Consider the following 24,692-nt stretch of genomic DNA (forward strand, 5'->3'; position numbering starts at 1 on the left):
CAAATAAACTATTTTTTTTTTAAATACAAAAACGGCTACGCACGTGCAATATGTGTGTGGGAACAGTTGGCACCTGTGTTATACATCTCTAATGTTGCAGCTGTCGGGAAATGTTTAGTCAGCTGATGAGGTAAGAGTAAAAACGTAGCTTTGTACTTACCAAAAGTTGATGTTTCCAAGATAAATGATGACCGTGTGTGTTACACGTGCATTTGATTCGTTTTTTGTTTGTTTTTTACACTCCTGGTATACAGCTATTAAATTAATTCCATTTGTTTTATTAAGCATAGATAATCAAGTTAATACTGTTCGCGCAAAGTTACTTAACAGAAAGAATACCGAAAACACATTGAAATTTTTTTCTATGAAAAATACCAGTAAGACCTGATCCAGGCATACGTGTATCAAATTAATTCTATATATTCCATGAAATACCTAAGATTAATAAAACACATTCTGAAATTAGGAATACCGAAATAACTTAAAACTTTTTACCCTAAAGTCTGGAATCAAAATGCGATCAAATGCGTTTTTAACAACTATTGGGCCCGGCATGGCCAGGTGCGTTAAGACGTTTGACTCGTAATTCGAGGGTCGCGGGTTCCAATCCCCGTCATACCAAACATGTTCGCCCTTTCATTCATGGGGGCATTATAATGTTACGGTCAACCCCACTATTTGTGAGTAAAAGCGTAACCCAAGAGATGGCGGTGGGTGGTGATGACTAGCTGCCTTCCCTCTAGTATTACACTGCTAAATTAGGGACGGTTAGCGCAGATAGCCCTCGAGTAGCTTTGGGCGAAATTTAAAAACAATTAACAGCTATTGTTAGTTTAGTAACAGTAACAATAAAAGCTATTTATAATGGTTTAGGCGCAAATTAATGTGTAAGGTGAATCATTTGCAAACGTTTTAAGACATTTTCCATTTTCTTTCTTCATATATATGTTAAACAAAGTTGAAATGCACATTTTAATTGTGCTATAAAGCTTATTCCAAATGTAAAACGTTTAAGCCTTTAACATCCAGAATACCTTAATTTTAGTTTCTGAAACAAAAATTACTTCAATAATAAAATTAGTATAAGCATATTAGCAGTTGTGCTTTCTTAAAGTTATCCTGTATATATATATATATATATTTTTTTTTATCTTAGGTTCTATGAAACAGGATCTATTAAACCTGGAGTTATTGGTGGTAGTAAACCTAAAGTGGCAACTCCAAAGGTGGTAGAAGCCATTTCTTTGTACAAGAAACAGAATCCTACGATGTTTGCTTGGGAGATCAGAGACAGACTTTTATCAGATGGAGTCTGTGATCAAGAAAGCATCCCTAGCGTTAGCTCTATCAACAGGTAAGTAGTTGAAATCAACAGGGAGACGTCCCCAGTGTTAGCTCTATCAACAGTAAGTAGTTGAAATCAACAGGGAGACGTCCCCAGTGTTAGCTCTATCAACAGTAAGTAGTTGAAATCAACAGGGAGACGTCCCCAGTGTTAGCTCTATCAACAGGTAAGTAGTTAAAATCAACAGGGAGACGTCCCCAGTGTTAGCTCTATCAACAGTAAGTAGTTGAAATCAACAGGGAGACGTCCCCAGTGTTAGCTCTATCAACTGTAAGTAGTTGAAATCAACAGGGAGACATCCCCAGTGTTAGCTCTATCAACAGTAAGTAGTTGAAATCAACAGGGAGACAAATGTGTAGTAAATACCAATATGAGATTGTTTGCTTATTTTGTTTTAGAGCAAAGTAACATTGGACTATCTGTGTTTCTTCCTCGGAGAATAAAACTCTAGGTTTTAGTGTTGCAAGTCCGTAGACTTAATCCTGTCCCACTAGGGGACTAGAAATGTAAAACACATCTCTTGATGTATGTTGATAATAGCACGAATTTTTCTCCTCTGATGTTGTCTTTAATTCCACTGATGTAAAAAAGTAATGAATTGGAGATGATTATAACCCACGATTGTTATAAATATTATTGTGACTTCACTTTTAAAACCCCTATTTAAGATCTATTCATAGGGTTCCAAATCCAATTGAAGCCTACTTACATCTACATGAATTTATTTTTGTTTGTATTTGAAAGACAAATAAAACGAGTGATTTTTCTTTTCCTTTCGATACGAAATAATCTTTTGTAAAAAAGAAATCACACAAAAAAGTAAAAGAATTTTGGAGTGCTTTGTTATGTAATTAATTAATTAATTATTGATTTGGTCTATTTCGAATTTTGCGCAAAGTTACACGAGGGCTATCTACGCTAGTCGTTTCTAATTTAGCAGTGTAAGACTAGAGGAAAGGCAGCTACTCATCACCACCCTCCGCCAACTCTTGGGCTACTCTTTACCAACGAATAGTTCGATTGATCGTAACATTATAACGTCCCCACAGCTGAAAGGTCGAGCATATTTGGTGTGACACGCGTTCAAACCCGCGACCTTCGGATTACGAGTCAAATGCCTTAATCACCTGGTCTTAACGGGCCTGGTCATTTGGAATTATGCACAAAGCTACACAATTGGCTGTCTGTGCTCTGCCCACCAAGGGTATCGAAATCCGGTTTTTAGCAGTGTGAGTCCAAAGATATTCGCTGTGCCACTAGGGAGCTGTAATTATTTGTTTGAAGCGTATATGGATTCAGTTTGATTGTAATTAAGCACAAAGCTACACAGTAGGCTACATCTACTCTGCCTATCACAGGTATCGAAACATGACTTTTAGCGTTGTAAGTTCGCAGACATTCCTCTGTGCCACTGGTGGGCGGATTCAGTTAATAAGTAAGTCAATAGTTATTTTATACCTGAACTGTAAACATTTTAATACGATATATCACTTAGTCTGAAGTCAAATAGAACTAAATGAGAGTTTATGAAAGTTGCGAATAAAATAAAACACCCGTTTCAAGCTGTGTGATGACTCAAACATTCAAGTCTGGAAACTTCTCTGGGGGAAGAAGAAAAACGATAAAACATCACCATTGAAATTGACAAATGAGAAAGTTCGTCCAAAACGTGATGATGCCGACAGTGGTAAATATTTTGTTTAATGAATAGATTCCAAGCTGTTCTTCTGTGTACCTTGCTACAGGTGCACTGAGAGTTGAAGAAGGCACTTGGCTTAGGAGCTGTGTAGCTGTCTGATGTGAGTGACAACTCGCTGTCGCACTCCAAGCTAGATAGTCAACAAAAACGTCGCTAACGAACTCCCAATATAGCTCTTGTAGTAAACTTTGTAACTATTATTTTTTTCCGTATTTTAACTCTTTCTCTATAACAATAAAAACTTAACTGGCCCTACAAAGACGTTGAACAACCAGCCCGTATTAATTTGATGTTGTTGGTTTTTTTTCAAGTCGTTTTGTATTAGAAGATGCAAGTAACATGAAATACAAAAGTCTGATCTCTGTTAAACTCGTAAGTCCCTAAAACAAAGCAGACAAATCAGGGAAACAGTACTGCGAGGGCTATGGTAAAGAAGTATTCTGAGATCTTAAAATGTGTCTCACTGTCAGATGAAGCTATCTATTAAGCTTGGTTGTTTGGGAGAGGTTTTGGATTCCATTTTGAAACATACAGATGGTTAGTTTACCATAGAATTACCTAAAGTTTGTATTATATGATTCAACGTTGTGTTTAAAATTCATATTTATAAAGAATATAACTAAAATCCTAGACGCCAAGTGTATGGATACACACACACACACACGTACGTACCTGGTCAACAATAAATATTGTAAGATAAAGCTAACAGAGTACATATAGTTTGGTACCAATAACTACAAATTCTGTACTGTTGACGATACATATTTGGAAATCATAGCATTAAGAGTTATTTTTTAACGTACGAAGCCATTGACGTACAAACGACCCGACTGAAGTTAGTTTATTAAAATAAATTTGTAGAATATTTTCGTAAAAGAGTAGCCCAAGAGTTGGCGGTGGGTGGTGATGACTAGCTACCTTACCTTTAGTCTTACACTGCTAAATTAGGGACGGCTAGCGCAGATAGCCCTCGAGTAGCTTTGCGCGAAATTCAAAACGAAACAAACAATACTTTCGTTCGAACATTCAGCCTGTGAGTGTTTGTTTTCACGTGTAATTACACTGTCTCGGGAACCTCAAGAGAAACGTGTTGATGTTCTAGCCTTGTCTTTCTGTCTGTTAAATCAGTGTCTACGAAAACCCAGCAATTACACAGAAGAACTGGGTTTTGTATAACATTAAAAAAACATGTACATTCTTAGAAGAACGATCATGTATAATAGGTCAGGAGGTTAGGGCGTTCGACTCGTAATTTAAGGGTCGCAGGTTCGAATCCCCTTCGCACCAAACATGCTCGCCCTTTCAGTCGTGGGAGCGCTATAGTGTAACGGTCAACCCCACTGTTTGTTGGTAAAAAAGAGTAGCCCAATAGTTGGCGATGGGCGGTGATGACTAGCTGCTTTCCCTCTAGTCTTACACTGCAAAATTAGGGACGGCGGCGCAGATAGCCCTCGTGTAGCTTTGCGCAAAATTCAAACCACATGTAAAAAAAAAAAAACAACAAACACGAAACTAAAATCATTTATTTGGTTTCCATTAAGTCAGATTATAGGCAGGAGCTATTTTGTAGCGCGTACTTACAAAAAGACAGAATTAAGAGGAAAATAGGATATAATACTGAACTGTGAATTGCTTGGAGGTTTCAATAGCAATTGTAGCAGTAGTTTGAAGATAATCATAGAGAAGCCACAGTTTCAGTAGCTATATCGCACTGTTCACGAAAGTGTTTGTTACTCTTTTATGATAGTGGCCAATCACAGCTAGTTTCGGTATCAGTTGTTCACAGTAACGTTTGTTACTCTCTCATGATAGTAGCCAATCACAGTTTCGGTATCACAATGTTCACAGTAACGTTTGCTATTCTTTCATGATAATAGCCAATGATAGTTATTTTTGGTGTCAATTGTTCACAATAAAGTTTGTCACTCTCTCATGACATTAGCCAATCACAGCTAGTTTCGGTATCACATGTTTATAGTAATGTTTGTTACTCTCTCATGTGTCTTAACAATTGTTGTTGTTTTTTCTTCTCCTCAGGATCGTACGTAATAAGGCTTCTGAGAAAGTTAGACATTATACTCTGCCTGAACAAGAAAACAGTGTAAACCCTGAAAGTCAGAATACGGCCAACACCACGTCGGTGATCATTCAAGCCGCTACGCCTTCTCAACAACAGCGACAGACCTATTCAATCAGCGGTATTCTGGGAATAGCGAGTGCGGCTTCGAATGGCAACAAGAGAAAACGCGATGAAATTCGTGAAGGTGTGTCTATAATTAGATTACTGAACTTGTTTAGAACATCTGTTTATATAATGTTTTCTCACGTTTTTGTTTGTTGATTGGAAAAGTTCACCTGAGCTAGGAAACGTTTTGTTACGTCACATCATATGATAAATGTGTGAGATGCGCTTTCGTAGTTGTGTTCTATACTCAACAGTGGGACATTTCACAAGCAAAAATACGAGTAAACGCAAAGTTAACATTCAACCGCGCTACTTACAAGCAATCATTGGAAAAAGCTAGCATTCAACCACGGTACTTACAAATAACTACCGGGAAAGCTACAATTCAACCGTGGTACTTACAAACAACCATTGGCAAAGTTAACATTCAACCATGGTGCTTATAAACAACTATTGGCAAAGTTAACATTCAACCATGGTATTTACAACCAACTATTGGCAAAGTTAACATTCAACCATGGTACTTACAAACAACTATTGGCAAAGTTAACATTCAACCATGGTACTTACGATCTCCACCCTTGAAGAATATTTCTTTCACTACTTTCTTCTATTTTTTTTATTTAAGATATTTTCTAAGCTCGTGACATTTAAAAGCAATAGGTGATAACGATGACCATTGTCTTTAAAATAACGTATGCGTGTTTTTATTATATTCATTTGTTCATTACAACATCTGTTCAGGCAATTCCACACACACACATATACAAGTCATTAAAAGACAAGGCAAGGTTTTAATATTACCAGTGTGGCACTAAACTAAAGATTTATCAGTCTGAGTTTGATGTTAATTTTAAGATAATTAATCTAAAGTTGTTTTAAGAATAACCAGTCTGAGAATAATGCTGGTTTTAAAAATTATCAGTCTGAGCCTGATCTTGGAATTAAGCTAACTGGTTTAATGTTGGTTTTTAGGAATTATCAGTTTAAGAATAATGTTGGTTTTAAAATGACAAGTTTGATAATAGATATAGTTTTAAAGATTATCAGTTTCAGTCTAATGTTTGTTTTAAAATGACAAGTTTGATAATAGATATAGTTTTAAAGATTATCAGTTTCAGTCTAATGTTTGTTTTAAAATGACAAGTTTGATAATAGATATAGTTTTAAAGATTATCAGTTTCAGTCTAATGTTTGTTTTAAAATGACAAGTTTGATAATAGATATAGTTTTAAAGATTATCAGTTTCAGTCTAATGTTTGTTTTAAAATGACAAGTTTGATAATAGATATAGTTTTAAAGATTATCAGTTTCAGTCTAATGTTTGTTTTAAAATGACAAGTTTGATAATAGATATAGTTTTAAAGATTACCAGTTTCAGTCTAATGTTTGTTTTAAAATGACAAGTTTGATAATAGATATAGTTTTAAAGATTATCAGTTTCAGTCTAATGTTTGTTTTAAAATGACAAGTTTGATAATAGATATAGTTTTAAAGATTATCAGTTTCAGTCTAATGTTTGTTTTAAAATGACAAGTTTGATAATAGATATAGTTTTAAAGATTATCAGTTTCAGTCTAATGTTTGTTTTAAAATGACAAGTTTGATAATAGATATAGTTTTAAAGATTATCAGTTTCAGTCTAATGTTTGTTTTAAAATGACAAGTTTGATAATAGATATAGTTTTAAAGATTATCAGTTTCAGTCTAATGTTTGTTTTAAAATGACAAGTTTGATAATAGATATAGTTTTAAAGATTATCAGTTTCAGTCTAATGTTTGTTTTAAAATGACAAGTTTGATAATAGATGTAGTTTTAAAGATTATCAGTTTCAGTCTAATGTTTGTTTTAAAATGACAAGTTTGATAATAGATATAGTTTTAAAGATTATCAGTTTCAGTCTAATGTTTGTTTTAAAATGACAAGTTTGATAATAGATATAGTTTTAAAGATTACCAGTTTCAGTCTAATGTTTGTTTTAACGATAACTAGTCTGATAGTTTTTAACATTATCTGACTTGATCTAATGTTGGTTTTAAAATGACAAGTTTGATAATAGATATAGTTTTAAAGATTACCAGTTTCAGTCTAATGTTTGTTTTAACGATAACTAGTCTGATAGTTTTTAACATTATCTGACTTGATCTAATGTTGGTTTTAAAATGACAAGTTTGATAATAGATATAGTTTTAAAGATTACCAGTTTCAGTCTAATGTTTGTTTTAACGATAACTAGTCTGATAGTTTTTAACATTATCTGACTTGATCTAATGTTGGTTTTAAAATGACAAGTTTGATAATAGATATAGTTTTAAAGATTATCAGTCTGAGCCTGATCTTGAAATTAAACTAACTGGTTTAATGTTGGTTTTTAGGAATTATCAGTTTAAGAATAATGTTTGTTTTAAAATGACAAGTTTGATAATAGATATAGTTTTAAAGATTATCAGTTTCAGTCTAATGTTTGTTTTAACGATAACTAGTCTGATAGTTTTTAACATTATCTGACTTGATCTAATGTTGCTTTTAAAATAACCAGTCTGCCGTTACAATCACTTTTAGGGATATCAGTATGAGACAGAAGATAGTTTTAAGATAACCAGTCTGAAACTACAGTTGGTTTTTAAAATAACCATTCAGAGTGTAAAGTTGTTTCCACGTTTTTATTTAGGAAGTTATATACATTCCTAAACAAAATATTAAAAAAGAATTACAATTATGGAATTCGTGGCCAAAAGTAAAATCCGTTAACGTTTTATGAAAAATAAAACAGTACAATAAATTATAATACGATTACAACTTGTGGTTTAGAGCTTCCAAACAGTTAAAAGTGGCCTAGTTTGAAGTAGAAAGTGAAAAAGAAAAATAAAAGGATACATTTGAAACCATAAAAATAGATGTTGAGTTTTTTTCATAAGGATTCCCAAGAACACGTTCTCACTGTGGAAGTCATGATACACACCCTCCAAACAGCAGAATGATTAACAATTACAGCCTCAAACGTAAATTGGTATTAAAATGTCTTTCAAAAACTCTATTAAATATCCTCTTTCCCGTCCTTTGAAAAGGAAGTTAAACGTTTCGCGTAATAACTGTTGTTGACCTTGCCTTTTTGTCGAAGTTAACCTTTGGTGTAATTGGTCTATTTGAAAGAAACAAATATAAGCCAGCGCATTAAAGATCGAGAACTTATCAAAGGAAACGAACATTAAGTAGATGTTTCTGATTCTTATTATAACAACAATGCAAAACTCAAAAATGTTTCTTTTTCTCTCTCACTCCAGCGACGTCTAACGTGATAACCGCTGTATTCCATTCACATGAAATTGGTAAACTGTAAATTCCGTTCACATTAACATGGTTTGGTTTGTATTATATTTCGTGAAAAGCTAAACGTCGGCAATTCGCGCTAGCCGTCCCTAATTTAGCAGTGTAAGACTAAAGGGAAGGCAGCCAGTCATCACCACCCACCGCCAAATCTTGCGCTACTCTTTTATCAACGAATAGTGGGATTGAACGTAACTTTATAACGCCCCCACAGCTGAAAGGGTGAGCATGTTTGGTGTGACGGGGATTCGAACCCGCAACCCTCAGATTACGAGTCGAGTGCCTTAACCACCTGGCCATGCTAGGCTACATTAACATGGTAAATGCTACATTCCACTGATATTTAGCGTAGCAAACAGTATCTCCCAAATTATGAACTCTAAGGTTTTCTATTTTTCTTCCTTTGGTATATTCTATTTGTATGGACCTCAAAATAATTCATTAAATTGTTTTTAATGCGTTTTCTTCAGTTTTCGGTTCCCGTGATGTTTAATTATAATGTGATCTCAGTGATTGATTTCTGTTATAATCGTGGGATCTGTGTTGAAATTTTAATTTTTTTGTTGGAAACACTATATTTATATTTGTTTGAAGAGTGCCTTAGTTGTATTTCAATATGACTTTTATTTTATAAAAATTACTAGCTTGTAGACAACACCAGTTGTTTACAATTACTACACGAAGCTGAAGAAAGTCAGATACACAGATATATATATATATACAGCTTCAAATCAAGTGAAAAGTCCCACGATAATGATTATTATTCCGCTAAACGATTTAGAGCTTTTTTTCATGTGTCTTTCTGCTGGGTTTTTTTTTCATTTGCCACGTGCGTGGCATGCTACTAATTGAAATTCTGCTTTTAATAAACTTGTTGAGTGAGTGCTAACACTGTTCGACAGCAACGAAAATTCTTTTGATCTCATCGAATTACGCAACGTTTTATTAAGTAGTCTTGAGTATGTTTGATTATATTTTTTAATCACTGATTGATTTGATGTATACCATTGTACAACCGTAAAACAAAACAAAACATGTTAATGGACGTAGTTACTAACGCATTTTTTGTCTAATGATACAGTTGTTTTCATATTCTTGAACTGTATGTCATACGCAAAGCCTGTTCTGTCGCTTTCTAGACGAAGGGTGTATCTATACATGATTATCTGCAGGATGGGGTAAGGGGCACATTTGCCCCTCTCATGCAGTTTCAAGACAAAATTTATTTTAATAAAACTTATTAGAAAATAATACTATTTAAATATAAGCGACAAAATTATATTTACATAAGTAACCCACAGTCAGCCAGAGTATTGGATTCAAACTTTAAAAACAAATGACTTACGCTCTTGCTCCACCTGCAAAAATTATACAAACGCTCAGGTATCTATATTTAGGGTACTCACTGCCACCCAGTGGCTCAGCGGAATGTCTGCGGACTCACACCGCTAGAAACTGGGTTTCGATACCTGTGGTGAGCAGAGGACAGATATCCCATTGTGTAGGATTGTGGTTAATTGTAAACAAACAAACAAACAGTAATCACTAACAATAAAATATATTTAACGTGTGAAGACGTTTAATTCTCTTCAGAGTAATTCTCTCTGACTGATTCATACCTTACACTTGCATCTCATATAAATAAGGTGGTCTAGTCTTTATAACTTGACTGCATCGCAACTCAGGTTCTATCGCACCTTAACAGGGTGCCCTAATTTTTATATATCATTTTGTTTCTTAGTGCTTTGTTAAAAATACTTTAGTATAATGAAAGCTTATTGTCGTTAAGCCTTGCTCGCTGTAACACAGTTTAACTCACGTTTTAGAAATGTTAGTAAGGCGAATATTACGTGTATATATTTCTGAATAGTGTTGAATTCACGATAGTTATTCACTTTTGTTCTTTTCACAGTTGATAATGACCACATAATACAAGAAGAGGATTATAAAAAACAACGAAGCCAATACAACGGAGATCAACTCTACAACAATGTAAGAGAACATAATTCGAAATACACTTAAATCATAGCGATTATTTTATCCACACAATAATATTTTACCAGTTATTTGATATTAGATGTTTGGAAAATATGATTAGTATTTGACACGCGTAATATAAGTTCTAGAACTGGGTCTTTTCTGTGAGCGTAAGTGCTTTATGTTCAAAATCACTTTACAGAAAAAAAAATATTCTGTACAAATCCTTTAGCCTTGTCTGTAAGCAGCGATCTATAAGTGCAATATATTGTGATATTTAAGGTTTATGTCTCGAGTTAAATACCCACACACAAAATAGTCAGTGCTAAGCCTAAACAATACCTTTGTATTTGTGTTACAGTTTTGTTCTTTGTAGTTTGCCTGACATTTATCATAGTTTAAACAACACAATCTTCAGCTTATGCATGACTTTCCAGGTTTTTATATTAGACTGGTTAAAAGAGAAAATGGAATATATATTATTTGGATTGTATATTTTGCTTTAATCAAACAAAATATATTGTTTTTGTCCCATTTATTAACTAGAAATCAATCAATTCGTTCAAAGGCACTTAAAGTTTCAAGTTTCTAAACTTTAATTACATCTACAAACGGTTTGAACGGTTAGGTTTCCAAATATTTTGCGTCTAATAATTTACTTTTAATATAATTCTACTCCAGATATGGCCGAAGTGGTGTAGACCGGATGATGTAAAAGGTATCGTCACCGACTTGCCTTCGGACATCTCCAACGGATCTCCCTATTCCCTGCAACAATTTCCATCTTCCCCTGAGCAAGCCTTTCCGCCCCTAGTTTCATCACCAGGGAACGATGATTTAAAGCATTTTTATGATGGTACTATGAATTCTTCACATTCCCAGGTTCAGTCAACGGTAGCTTACTCGCCCCCTCTGGGTAATTGTTTCATTTTGATTATACTCACTTCTGAAAGAACGTCAATTAGTAATTACACAAAATTATCATGAATTATGTTTTTTATAAGGTCCTGATTATTTAAGCCAGCTGATATATTAGATGAATCAGAATGAGTGAAATCCAGAAACCTGATTCAGGGTCTGCATGTCATGACGATTCTTCATTCTTACTCCGCGTGCTTAATCTGATGACGTGTTGGTTGTTTTTTTTTTATCCTGAAGTTGTATGGCAAGCAAAACTTCACTATATAAGTAGAGCCCTCCAACACCAGTCGCTAAACTTAAAATTTTTATTTCAATTAGATTTTATTCTACTCTTTTAAGTTTCAATGCGTAATGGTTAAAAAACAAAACACATTCACACGATATACTGGAATATACATTTGATACTGTGACTTCCAAGATGATGTTTTTCTGCAGATTTAGGCACCTAGGTCATCATTCATTAAATCTAATTACTTGCGAACGCGTTAAAAACTCCACGTTCAAGCAATTCAATAAAATAGATACCAATAGCATGGCATCAGTGATTTTGCTTCTACATAGAAAATTATAAATAATATGAAGACGTTTCGTTCCCCATGCAGTTCTGTCGTCAAAGTGAATACAGTCGTTGCGTGTTGTTCTTTATAATACCGCAAACTAAAACTGCCTAAATTCATTTTATTCAAACTGAATACAGTCATTGCGAGGCCCAGCATGGCCAGATGTGTTAAGGTGTTCGACTTGTACTCTGAGGGTCGCGAGTTCGAATCCCCGTTGCACCAAACATGCTCGCCCTTTCAGCCGTGGGGGCGTTATAATATGACGGTCAATGCCACTATTCGTTGATAAAAGCGAAGCCCAAGAGTTGGCGGTGAGTGGTGATGACTAGCTGCCTTCTCTCTAGTTTAGCACTTCTAAATTAGGGACGGCTGGCGCAGATAGCTCTCCTGTAGCTTTTTGCGAAATTCGAAAAACAAACAGTCATGGCGTGTTGTTCTTTTTAATACGGGAAAACTAAAACTGTCTAAATTCATTTTATTCTAATATTATTGACATAATAACAATACGTACAAAAATCTAATACAGACAAATATACCATAAAACTCTTGTTACGTTTCACTGGAAGCGAAGCGAATTTTTCTTCGAAATAGAGGAAGATATACAGAAAAAAATTTAAAAATCCTGGAACAAATGAGTGATAGAACAGGATTTGAAAGAAACTGTTAGAAATTGCAGGTTATGTTAATGGTACGTTTTTATACTAATGGCTTCGCAAGAACATACTTTGTATTCGTTGCTATTGAATAATCACTTTCTCTGCTGTTACTGGTGACGGGGAATAAAGTAAGACCAGGCATTAGAGAGAGAGAATAGAGTAGTAAAGTAGTTTTTTTAGCAACAGGTAACGCCGGGTAATTAATACACTTTGTTTGACACGACCCGTTGGAATGAAAATCATTACCTTAAAATAGAAACATTTTTTGACTTAAAAAATCTTTGAGGTGTTGACTTCTCTAACGGGGTGTAGAACATTCGTCTATTAAAGTAAGAATATTTAAGTTGTGAAACAATTTTCCTTTCTAAGTAAAGCTTTTATAAATTATATAATAACCCTAGGGCCTGGCATGGCCAAGCGCGTAAGGCGTGCGACTCGTAATCGGAGGGTCGCGGGTTCGCGCCCGCGTCGCGCTAAACATGCTCGTCCTCCCAGTCGTGGGGGCGTTATAATGTGACGGTCAATCCCACTATTCGTTGATACAAGAGTAGCCCAAGAGTTGGGGGTGGGTGGTGATGACTAGCTGCCTTCCCTCTAGTCTCACACTGCTAAATTAGGGACGGCTAGCACAGATAGCCCTCGGGTAGCTTTGTGCGAAATTCCAAAAACAAAACAAACAAACAATAACTCTAGTTCTAGAAATCCTCACAGGTTTTTAGTAATCTGCAAACGTATAAAGTTTCTTGAAATAGATTCAAGTACAAAGAAGATGTCATTCTTCTTAAAGCATCCTATGTAGCTCATTAATGTGTTTTATCCTTCTTCAGGCACCCAGGGTAGCTCATTAATGTATTTCACCCTCCTTCAGGCACCTTATGTAGATATTTAAATTACTTTTACGTATGGAAAAAACTATTTGTAAAATGCAAATATAAACTTAAATATTTAGTATCTTAAGACAAAACATTTCATTAGTTTTCAGAGGGAGAAAACATTTGAACTTTGAATATGGTTTGATTGGTTTGAATTTAGCGCAAAGCTATTCGAGAGCTATCTGCGCTAGCCGTCTCTAATTTAGCAGTGTAAGACTAGAGAGAAGGCAGCTAGTCATCACTACCAACCGCCAACTCTTGGGCTACTCTTTTACTAACGAATAGTGGGAATGACAATCACATTATAACGCCCCTATGGTATGTTTGGTGTGACGGGGACTCGAACCCGTGACCCTCAGATTAGGAGTCGAGTGCCTTATCCTCCTGGCCGAACTTTGAATGTGTTCGTTGTTTTATGTTTCCGTCTCTCAGAATTTTCGCGTAAAACTTCACAAGAGCTCTACCAAATAGACCAGAGGAAAGGCAGATAGCCGACAAAATCAGAGGATTTGAGCCTCATTCTTAAAGTGCGCCTACGACACAAAAGCACGAAGCGAGTTTTTGTGGCAGTGGGACGTAAACCATAAATTATGGGATTCACAGCCCAGGCGGGTTAAGTTTTGATCATACCCAGCTAATGTTGTTCTTTAGAAATGAACGATTATGACATAAAACAAATATACAGTGTATGTATGATAAACCGTGTTATGGTCCCTAGTGACACAGCGGTATGTCTTCCAACTCACACTGCGAGAAACCGGGTTTCGATGCCCGTAGTAGACAGAGCACAGATAACCCATTGTGAAGTTTTGTGCATAATTCCAAACAACTAAACCATCATAAAAAAAACTAAACATTTACATTCATCTGTGATATGTTAGAATCAGAAATACGTTTTGAATATATATGATAATTTTGCAAATACACGTTTTTTATATAAGATAATTATCTACACAGTAATAAGCGAAAAACTTAACCATATTCAATAATATTCTGTAAACAGCTCAAACAGATAAAAACATTCAACTAAAAAAGATTGTGGTAAGACAATGATAAATTCATCTTCCAGAAAACCTTGTTTTCAGAACTCAGATCTCAGGTTCTTGGAATTGTTGAATATACAATACTTTTTTGGAATTAATTTTTTGTTTAAAAAAGAGAGATGTATGAGAAAACGTCTGAGTCACACTATAAGTATTAGCATTTGTAGATCATTGTAATTCTCATGGTAGGTTTTTCGTCGACGTCTGATGACGAAAAAGTTTGTTTAAAAGGTTTAACTTTATTTAGGCCAACTTGGTTGGACCTGTTTAGTGCCTCTCTTAATTCCTCACGTCCCTCATGAATCCTAAATCGTTTTAAAAATTGTGAAGTAATGCTACATGTCCTTAGTTAAAACAGTATTGTTGAAATGATTTATATCTGTACAGTTGTTCTTTTAATCTGTTTAGAGTTGAATGATATCAAGCGTTGATATAAATGTATTAGTATTACTTTTCAGGTAAATATCTTTTAAAAAATATCCTATCTGTACTATGAACCTATTGGATTTCAACATTTCAACACTTGCGGTTAAAAGGAGCATTGTGTTAAATCCTACAACTACAACAGCAGAAGGACAGATTTTTACTCAAGTTGCTTCCAGAGCTCTGTTCTCTAAGTTTTTTTCTACTCCATTTTGAAATTGAGAAATATGAAATATCTGATATAGAGATGGCATATAAGAAACTGTTGCTAAGACTTTTCAAAAAGGGGTGCGCTAACAAATTCAGAAATTCCACACCATAACTCGAAAACGCGTCATCAGAGAGCTATAACATCTTAGATGATGTAAAGGCGATTATATGTTGTTACAAAGAAGTCTCATCAAGAGACTTTGGATGTCGACAGCTGTATACAACTTCATACTACCAGGTTTCGCTCTGCTGTTAGACATTATATACAAACAACGTCAAACCACCAGGCTTTGTTCTGCTGTTAGACATTATATACATACAACCACCAGGCTTCGCTCTGCTGTTAGACATTAAAAACAAACAACGTCAAACCACCAGGCTTTGTTCTGCTGTTAGACACTATATACAAACAATGTCAAACCACCAGGCTTTGTTCTGCTGTTAGACATTATATACAAACAACGTCAAACCACCAGGCTTTGTTCTGCTGTTAGACATTATATACAAACAATGTCAAACCACCAGGCTTTGTTCTGCTGTTAGACATTATATACAAACAACGTCAAACCACCAGGCTTTGTTCTGCTGTTAGACATTATATACAAACAACGTCAAACCATCAGGCTTTGTTCTGCCGTTAGACATTATATACAAACAACGTCAAACCACCAGGCTTCGTTCTGCTGTTAGACATTAAAAACAAACAACGTCAAACCACCAGGCTTTGTTCTGCTGTTAGACATTATATACAAACAATGTCAAATCACCAGGCTTTGTTCTGCTGTTAGACATTATATACAAACAACGTCAAACCACCAGGCTTTGTTCTGCCGTTAGACATTATATACAAACAATGTCATACCACGAGGCTTCACTCTGCTGTTAGACATTATATACAAACAACGTCAAACCACCAGGCTTCACTCTACTTTTAGGTGTTATTTTTGGCAAGTGAAGTGCACTTGTTGGAATTCGGACAGCGTCATTTATCTCTCTTGTGACGTTCTCTCAGTAATGAAACCAATACTGGCCACAAATGATGGTCACATCAAACATTGTTAAAATGTTGAATTTGTGGTTTTCCCTACCATAACCTTTGGAGATAATTTCTTTGGCATTGATTCCATCTGTCCCATCGACTCATTAATCCATATAAAAAATACTATAGTTTCATATTGATCAGTTTTCAAACTATGGACGAAAGAATAGTCCAGCTAACTGCATAATAACACTGAATATTTTCTTACCAAACTTAATAGCTCTTGGCTTACTGCTTAACTATAAGAGTGAATATGACTTGTTTTCCTTCACGTGGCAAGATATTAATATTACATTTATATTGTCATGATTGCATATAAAGCTGCTGATTCGAATTCTTTTTATAGTCCTGTTTATTTTTTTAAATGATTGTGTTACGATTGCCTTGGTAGTTTTCCTTGAAGTTCTCTGGTACGCACTGGTGTTGGAGGTGGTTTTGTATGTTTTCAGAGCTCGTGAGTTAAGACTACAGGATACATGTTATCCTTACATTCAGAGTGCTCCAGTTGAGATCCCAACTGGAACGGAAAAGCGTTGCTCGCCAACTTTTGGGAGTTTGAATAAATGCTAAAATCATTTTTGGAAATATCATACTCTTTCTTGCACGCATTAAAAAGAATACATGTAATTTGTATGGCTTCGATATGTACTTTGAATCTGTGCCGTATTATACCGTACATTTCGTGGTTACGCATCGCGTTATCAGATCATTATCTGAAAGACTGTTGTTAAATTGGCTGTACCCTTTCTTCATTGGATTTCACGTTGCGTTGTATTAGTTCAACGGCCTAGATAGTTTTTGTATTCTTGCTATCAGCAGCCAAAAAATCTTCATTTTCCGATTAGTTAATGATTCAGAACATTTTCACGTGCAGTTACAATATTATTTAGTATTTGAAATTGTTAAATAGGACTTTATTTGGTTTGGTTTGTTTCGAATTTCGCGCAAAGCTACTGGAGAGCTATCTGCGCTAGCCGTCCCTAATTTAGTGGTGTAAGACTAGAGGGAAGACAGCTAATCATCACTACCCACCGCCAACTCTTGAGCTACTCTTTAACCAACGATTAGTGGAATTGACCATCACGTTATAATCCCCCCACAGCTGAAATGGCGAGCATGTTTGGTGTGACTGAGATTCGAACACGTAAACCTCGGGTTACGAGTAGAGTGCTTTAACCACCAGGCCATGCCGGGCCGACTTTATTCGAAAGCTATCGTTTTGCTTAGCGAACTATGCGTGCAACACTTTGCAATAGAAAACATAAGCAACATTCGCCCAAGCTTCTAAATTTACACTTAGTTAGACTTAATTAATGTTGTGGTAAGAAATTCAACTTATAAACTTATCAGAAATAGTACTTTTTTTAAAAAAAAGAAAGTCCTTTTATTACCCATTCCGATTATTTCCTTTTTGTTTTATTTTTTACAAACTGTCAACCGTTTTTCTATTATTGATCCTATAGAGACAAAAACGAAATTCGTTAATTTTAGAAACCAATTGTTAAATTGACACCATCACGTGAAATATAGGGAAAAGACAACACTGTACAGAAACATAAGATACGATGATTTCATGGTCCAGTGAATAACATATAGAAACTTTTTCGCATGAACGAGAACTAGTAATACACCATAGACTCAGGAAACACAAGATAGGCTTACGTCATTTTAATTTAACTTTAAAACATGAAATCACGGTTCTTATAGCCATTTGTATGAATGTTTTTCTTCAACTTCATCCGTAAATTTAGTCTATATACATTGCTTTTGAATTTCGCGCAAAGCTACCCGAGGGCTATCTGTGCGAGTCGTCCCTAATTTAGCACTTTAAGACTAGAGGGAAGCTAGTCATCACCACCCAGCGCTAATTCTTGGGCTACTCTTTTACTAATGAATAGTGGGATTGACTGTAACATTATAACGCCCACACGGCTGAAAGGGCGAGCATGTTTGATGCGATGGAGATTCAAACCCGCGGTCTTCATATTACGAATGGAACGCCTTAACCCATCAGACCATACCGGTATATACACAGAAGAAGAATAGTTATCTATTGATTCCAAAACCTCTTGCATGTTTTATTTCTTTGTCATTTGATCAGCCCAGCCTCAGAGTGGAATGTTTTACAACGTTAAAGTTTCTTTTACAATGTTTTATTTTTTAACAACTGACTTGTAATAAATCGACTCCTTAGAATAGAATTTCAAAATTTACTAATTAGTTTGTAGTGCTTGAATATAAAGTAGATTTGTTTGTGTTATTTTGGTTTGTGTTTGTTTGTTTTTGTTGTTGTTTTTTTTGTCATCAAGCATGCTGTATCTTTCCCTGGTATCTCCTTCCTTATACGAATATTATTTTTGTTTGCATGTGACGTAGCTATGGCGTGTTATGACGTCCTACCTTCGCATGTTTTCCCATTAGGCGGAAATGACATAGAAAACAGCCCCTCTCCAGCAAAAGCTGACACCCCTAGTTCCTCGTCGCTCACAGTGCTTCAACCTGTTCAAAATACAACATTTAATCCAAACAGCCCTTACGATTCCTATGGCTCTTTTGGACAATACCAAGGCAAGTGACGCCATTGTTGTTACGTTATTATAGTGGTGGGTAAACTAAGGTATTCTGAACAGAAAGCTCAATATATTCTCAGTGTTTAGCCATCATCTTAAACAATACTTTGTTAGTGTTTGTTCCATTTTCAGTCTCTTATCATTTCTGTTTTGATGTAGTTAATTGAATATCTTTATTATTGTTTTTTTTTCTGTTCAATAACGGTCATAGCACCTGTATTTTTGAAGATAGATATTACCTTCATCTCCTAATATTATGTCTAGTTCTCCAAACCATTTACCATTGTCTAGATAATGCCATTACACACTTCACTGTTTTTTTTTCTTTAGCCTTGTATTTTGAAACAATGTTAAAATTATATTTAGCGCTGGAGTACTTAAGAAAAAGAAATTAATATATTCAGTTTTATATTATTTATTCCTTTATTTAATTTCATATTTTTTAAATTCTTTTACAGAGGGAGAAACAAGTATCGTACCGACAGATGTCGCTGGTGACTATACACAAACTCCCCCATATATTTACTATTCCACTACTTCATCTTATGGGGACTATCAATACAGTTCGAATGATGTCGTCAGTAGGTTGCTTTACTTACACACGATTCTCAAAAAACAAAACCTCTATCAGTAATATAGTAAATATTCTAAAATAAATTTTGGTTTTAGTTTTGTTATTAGATTCTTAAATTATTCGTTTGACGTACGAAACTTGTAAATGTTTTAGATCTTTAACAAGAGTAAACTTGTACTAATGTATATCCGCAAAGCAGGTCTCAAAAAGACATGCATCATTTACTACTCTTATTTTTTATTGGCATTTTTTATATCAACTGCATCTTATCCGCACATGCGCTGAACAGCCAGGTCAGGGTCCCAAAGGGTTCAGAAATGGTCGTTCCTAATTCTGTTTGTTTGTTCGTAATTAAGCACAAATCTGCTCAATGGGTTGTTGCTCTGCCTACCACGGGTATCGAAACCTGATTAATAGTGCTGTAAGTCCGTCCTAATTCTGAACTACTATATAGAATGAGGAGAGTCAGCAGCACCCGGCGCCTCTAAAACATTATCTGGGTTTTGTCACTAAACAAAATGATTGACTCTGCTTTTTGTGATTTTAGCTGAATCCTGTCTCGATCTATATGAGATTTCTTAAAAACTTAACACAGAAACAGTTATATTTTGCTTGAATTTATTTCTCTGTGTGTTTGTTTAATAGCAATGTATTGCATCATTCATTCCTTTAATGTGTTTTGGATTCAGAGCAGTACCAATTTTATAAATGTATTTTAAATGTACTCTATCAGTTTTCCGAGTAAAACCAATAACTTTAAACATAACTGTGCTTTGAAACATTGACATCACTCGAAGGAATGAATACAAATTGGTTTGGGTTCCATAAAGTTTCACTATTTGATCCTTTACCTGCTGTATATTACAGAAATTTGAGTCGCGGGTCATTCTGTAAGGTCAATTATATGTTTTAAGGAATAATAAGTGAGACCCGTTTATCTAGTACAATAACACTTTCCTTTTATTTAGAAATACTGACGTTACATATCGTTGCATCCTTGAAGTCAAATATTGGTTCAAGTTTTTCGATTTATTTCTATTGTTTGCTATACGAATGCAGTTGACTTAGGTATTGTACATCTTGTGTGAACTTTGAGTCACGGTAGAAAATCTGTAAAAGTTTACTTTGTCATAATAATTCATCTATTTTTATTTTCAGATCCGTCCTATTATTATGTTCATGGAGCCCGAACAGTTAATGTGAACACATCTGGTCTCGAAACCCCATCTGTCAGCCCTAATTATTTCAAACCGGAAAGATGTTAACTCTTCCAAACGGATCCAGACACCCAACACAATTATAAATTATAGGCTGATGGGCATCGTTTGCTCAGGTATAAGCGAGAAACGGTAACAAATTTTATATAGTGAGAATAGCTAAGATGAATAGGAAAATCCGTCGTTAAGGTACCTACCTCTATCAACCAAGTCATCTTCAACTAAAAGCAAGAAGAAACTGTTATCGAGAATGGCCTTTACGGCGAATGAGCTCAGTTTGAGTTGGTGACGAAATGGTACAACGAATGTTAACTCATCTATTTGGACTTAATGTATTTTATAAAAAATAAACTCAAAAAATGGCCTGATTGTTGAGGACGAGAGAAACAAATACGGAGATGACTTGGGAGGAAACGAATTCACTAATAACCGTCTTATTAATATGTGCATCGTGCTTACTTCAATATATGGAACGTTCTTGTTGGAATCTACCAATGTTAGAAAAAAGAAAAGACATTTGTGTTTTTTGTGTTAAAGAGTTCATTTATCCAATTGTTCAAACCTTATCAAGGATATTACATTCATTATCATGTGGTGGTCAGAGCTCAATGTAAAAGATAAAAATAAAGTGATATATGAATCTTTTGCTCTTAATATTAGAAGAAATTAAATCATTTCTGTATAACTTAAGACATAAATATGACATTTTTTTGAATATTTCGTATATTTAAATGTCAGTGTTATAAATGATGAATCATAATTATTTTTCAACACATTTATTACTTTCTTTTCTCGCATGATATTCTATACTAGAATAAAAAAGTCACAATTCATTTAGTCATATTTATATTTCATTTTGTTTATAAGGTGTATCATTTGGTGGGCTTCGATGAATGGGTGCTGTTTTTACGTCGTATTCGATTCACAATTTCTCAGGACTTTCAACTATCGTTATAATATTTCTGTAACGTAAATATTAGGTACAGAACCACAACGAAATATGATTATTGCAATTGTATCATTGAAACGAAGCAGCTCAGGCTATTCTGTGAAAATTAATAGAAAATTATTACTAAATAGAAGTTTCTAGTTTCGATGCTATTTTTCCCTCAGAGTTATTATTGTAGTTGTTGTTCTAAAGACGGGGTGTAATTTCCCCCAAAAAAACCTTCCTCATGCTTGCAAATTATAATGTCGAGATTCACATTTATATAACCAGATATATGGTTTTTCATATAGATATATATTTTAAGGTTATTTAAACTACGGCTGACACACTTAAAAACATTCTCACTACCAACAGTCTTTATGATGGTGTAACGAACCATGTTGTCTCTATAAAACCTTTTTATTAAAGTAAGTTACTACCGTATTTTTCGCTTTGAACAGTGGTTTAGTCGGTCGTTTCTTAAAAGCATTTACAAGCAGCTTTGGAACGCGTGCCTATTCGACAACTCCTGCATTGAATCTGTTCAGAGTCTAGCATTAGTTCAAATAGAGTACACTTTTCTCAGTCAAATGTTTACAGGTGAAGAGATTTTACTCTGATAAACCGAGAATGCGTACCTGAGAAATAATCCTAAGAATTACATTTCATTATATATTTTCTTCCTAATTTAAGTAACTTAATAGTATTGTAATATTTAACTATGGTGTGCTATCTAATGCGCTTAATTTATTAATATCATTTTAACATACTTAATATTATTGTATTCTAAAGAAGGTTTCTTAATGTGTTTAATTTTATTTGCCAGGTATAATTTTTTTATTTCAACATCTTTGTGTGTACACCATTATCTTCGATATCTAACTAATATATTTAGTTATAAAATATTTTATGTCTGTTATAAAGAAAAAATTATTTTGTAAATATATCTCTTCAGGTTTTTCATTTTGGTGATTGTTTTAAGTAATTTTACCATTACATTTACAATCTCATGAAAACGTTGAAAGTAAATTGTGTTTCATAACTGGAGCTTGGTGTCTTTAGATATCTTCAAGATAAACAGTTGATCAAATCTGTGTGTGTGTGTGTGTTTTATAACAGAAAAACCACATCGAACTAGCACAGATAGCCCTCGAGTAGCTTTTCGCGAAATTTAAAAGAAACCAAACCACATCGAACTCATCTGTTGTGTCAATCGAGGAGGACCTAACCCATGATGTTACCGCCGTCCCACCGGGGACTTGTTAAACATTCCTCGTTATTCTTCCCAAGTTTTGTCCTTATTAACATAAAACTTATTTGAGTTTTCATTGTCTAAAGTCAGCTAACAGAAAACGTAAATAAGAGATAGACTTCTTTTTGCCTGCGGACTCACACTGCTAGAGATCAAGTTTCGATACCCGTGGTGAGCAGAGCACAGATAGTCAATTCTGTAGCTTTGTGCTTAATTCCAAGCAACAAACTTCTACTTCACATGGCTTCAACAAATTCTCATACGTTGTACTTCTTGTTTGTGTTTTGAAATTTCGCACAAAGCTACACAAGGACTATCTGCGCTATCCGTCCCTAATTTAGCAGTGTAAGATTAGAGGAAAAGCAGCTAGTCATCGCCACTCACCGCCAAATCTTGAGCTACTTTTTTACCAACGAATAGTAGGATTGACCGTCACTTATAACGCCCCCACGACTTAAAGGGTGAACATGTTTGGTGTGATGGGGGTCCGAACCCGCGACCCTCTGATAACGAGTCGAGTGCCTTAACCACCTGGCCAGGCCGGGCCTGTATTTCTTAATCAATGTATTACTATTAACACAAGCATACTACGAATGGTGCGGATTCTTTTTTTTCTCGCGTTGTTATTAACTTTTTATACACAGCTTTCAAACCAGAAGTGTGTTGGAATAGTGTACACATCTTTCTTTCTTATCTGACATAAGTCACTCCCCAGAAAGGTTTTCGTTAAATACTAAAACTCGTTGGCTGAGCTGGCTTATATCAGTTCAAATTATGCGTGAAACGCTAACTGTATCTAAAGCACAAAAAACAACAACAACATAGAAACGACTTAAATGTTATGGTGTTGAGCACCGATAACAGATTAAATATTTAAAAGCAATAGCTTCAGCATTCATGGCGACGAGAAACCCACTTGAAATAAAAATGTATCTCAGAACAGCCTCGGAAGGTCTAAACGTTGTTCTCTGATTTATTTGTAAATGTATTAATGCCCACACCAGCCGTTCTGAAATAAATAGCTTCAATATTCGTGACAAAAATCTTACAAGAGTGCTAATGTTGTTTTACAATAATCACAATTTATTTATTACAGATTTTTTTAAAAAATAGAGCTGCTTAAAAATAGGTTTTCAGATCTCAGACTGTATAGCAACAGCTCCTGAACAGGGTTAGACTGTAATAATTAAAAGTCTATATGAAACGCAATCTACATACAAGTATTCTCAAAGTTTCGTTAATAGTTGTGAATACAAAAAAAAATATTTTCTTTGTTAATTTGGTTGAAATAAAGGCAATAAAAATCACTATACCACCTAAATAATCTTAACAAAACTGCACCTTATACGACAGTTTTATACTTATATAATATTTTAACTCCAGGTTTTAATCTCCAGATTTCGGCGCACATCTGTAAGTCAGCTGTTTCAAATACTATGTTTCTCCGTGAGATAAGTGCGGACGTTTTTGCATCACGAATGAGACTTAAGAAATTTAACTTAAAGATTAACAAGGCTCAATATTGGTGCAACTCTAATAACTTGTGTGTGATTTACCGTTTCTGAACCACAAACGAAATATTCTCTCACACAACCATCTGAACTTGAAAGAGAAACATGACGTAAAATAAGTTATGATTGGCTGTCGTAGAAGCACACGACAGTGGCAATAAATATTTACATATTTCGAAAGTTATTTTAACTTTGATAAAGTCCCTCCGATGAAGTGTGTGTTTTCTTATGGCAAAGTTACATGGAGCTATTTGCTGAATCCGCCGAGGGGAATGGAACCCTGAGTTTAGCGTTATAAATCTACGGACTCTAAACGTTAAAATTCTAGTCTAGATTCGATGCTTCAAAACAAACTTTGATAAAAAATATGTTATTTTGTGTG

The 24,692-nt window shown here is 34.7% G+C and overlaps 1 protein-coding gene across 7 annotated transcripts in view; it reads left to right on the plus strand.

Annotated features, from left to right (window-relative positions):
* Positions 1-22,637, plus strand: part of LOC143254378 (paired box protein Pax-5-like) — a 51,996-nt gene extending 29,359 nt beyond the window's left edge. For 4 of the 7 annotated variants that reach the window (XM_076509457.1, XM_076509458.1, XM_076509460.1 and 1 more), the window contains 7 exons: positions 1,157-1,354; positions 5,082-5,308; positions 10,470-10,549; positions 11,216-11,450; positions 18,635-18,826; positions 19,287-19,409; positions 20,561-22,637. In XM_076509457.1, coding sequence (XP_076365572.1) covers positions 1,157-1,354; positions 5,082-5,308; positions 10,470-10,549; positions 11,216-11,450; positions 18,635-18,826; positions 19,287-19,409; positions 20,561-20,667 — 1,162 coding nt within the window. In that variant the 3' untranslated portion in view covers positions 20,668-22,637. The remainder of the gene's footprint in view (positions 1-1,156; positions 1,355-5,081; positions 5,309-10,469; positions 10,550-11,215; positions 11,451-18,634; positions 18,827-19,286; positions 19,410-20,560) is intronic. The other 3 variants (XM_076509461.1, XM_076509464.1, XM_076509463.1) reach the window with 1 other exon arrangement.
* The last annotated feature ends 2,055 nt before the right edge of the window (positions 22,638-24,692 follow it).

The sequence above is a fragment of the Tachypleus tridentatus genome, chromosome 6 (genome assembly GCF_004210375.1).
Source record: "Tachypleus tridentatus isolate NWPU-2018 chromosome 6, ASM421037v1, whole genome shotgun sequence".
In the NCBI taxonomy this organism is placed as follows: domain Eukaryota; kingdom Metazoa; phylum Arthropoda; class Merostomata; order Xiphosura; family Limulidae; genus Tachypleus; species Tachypleus tridentatus.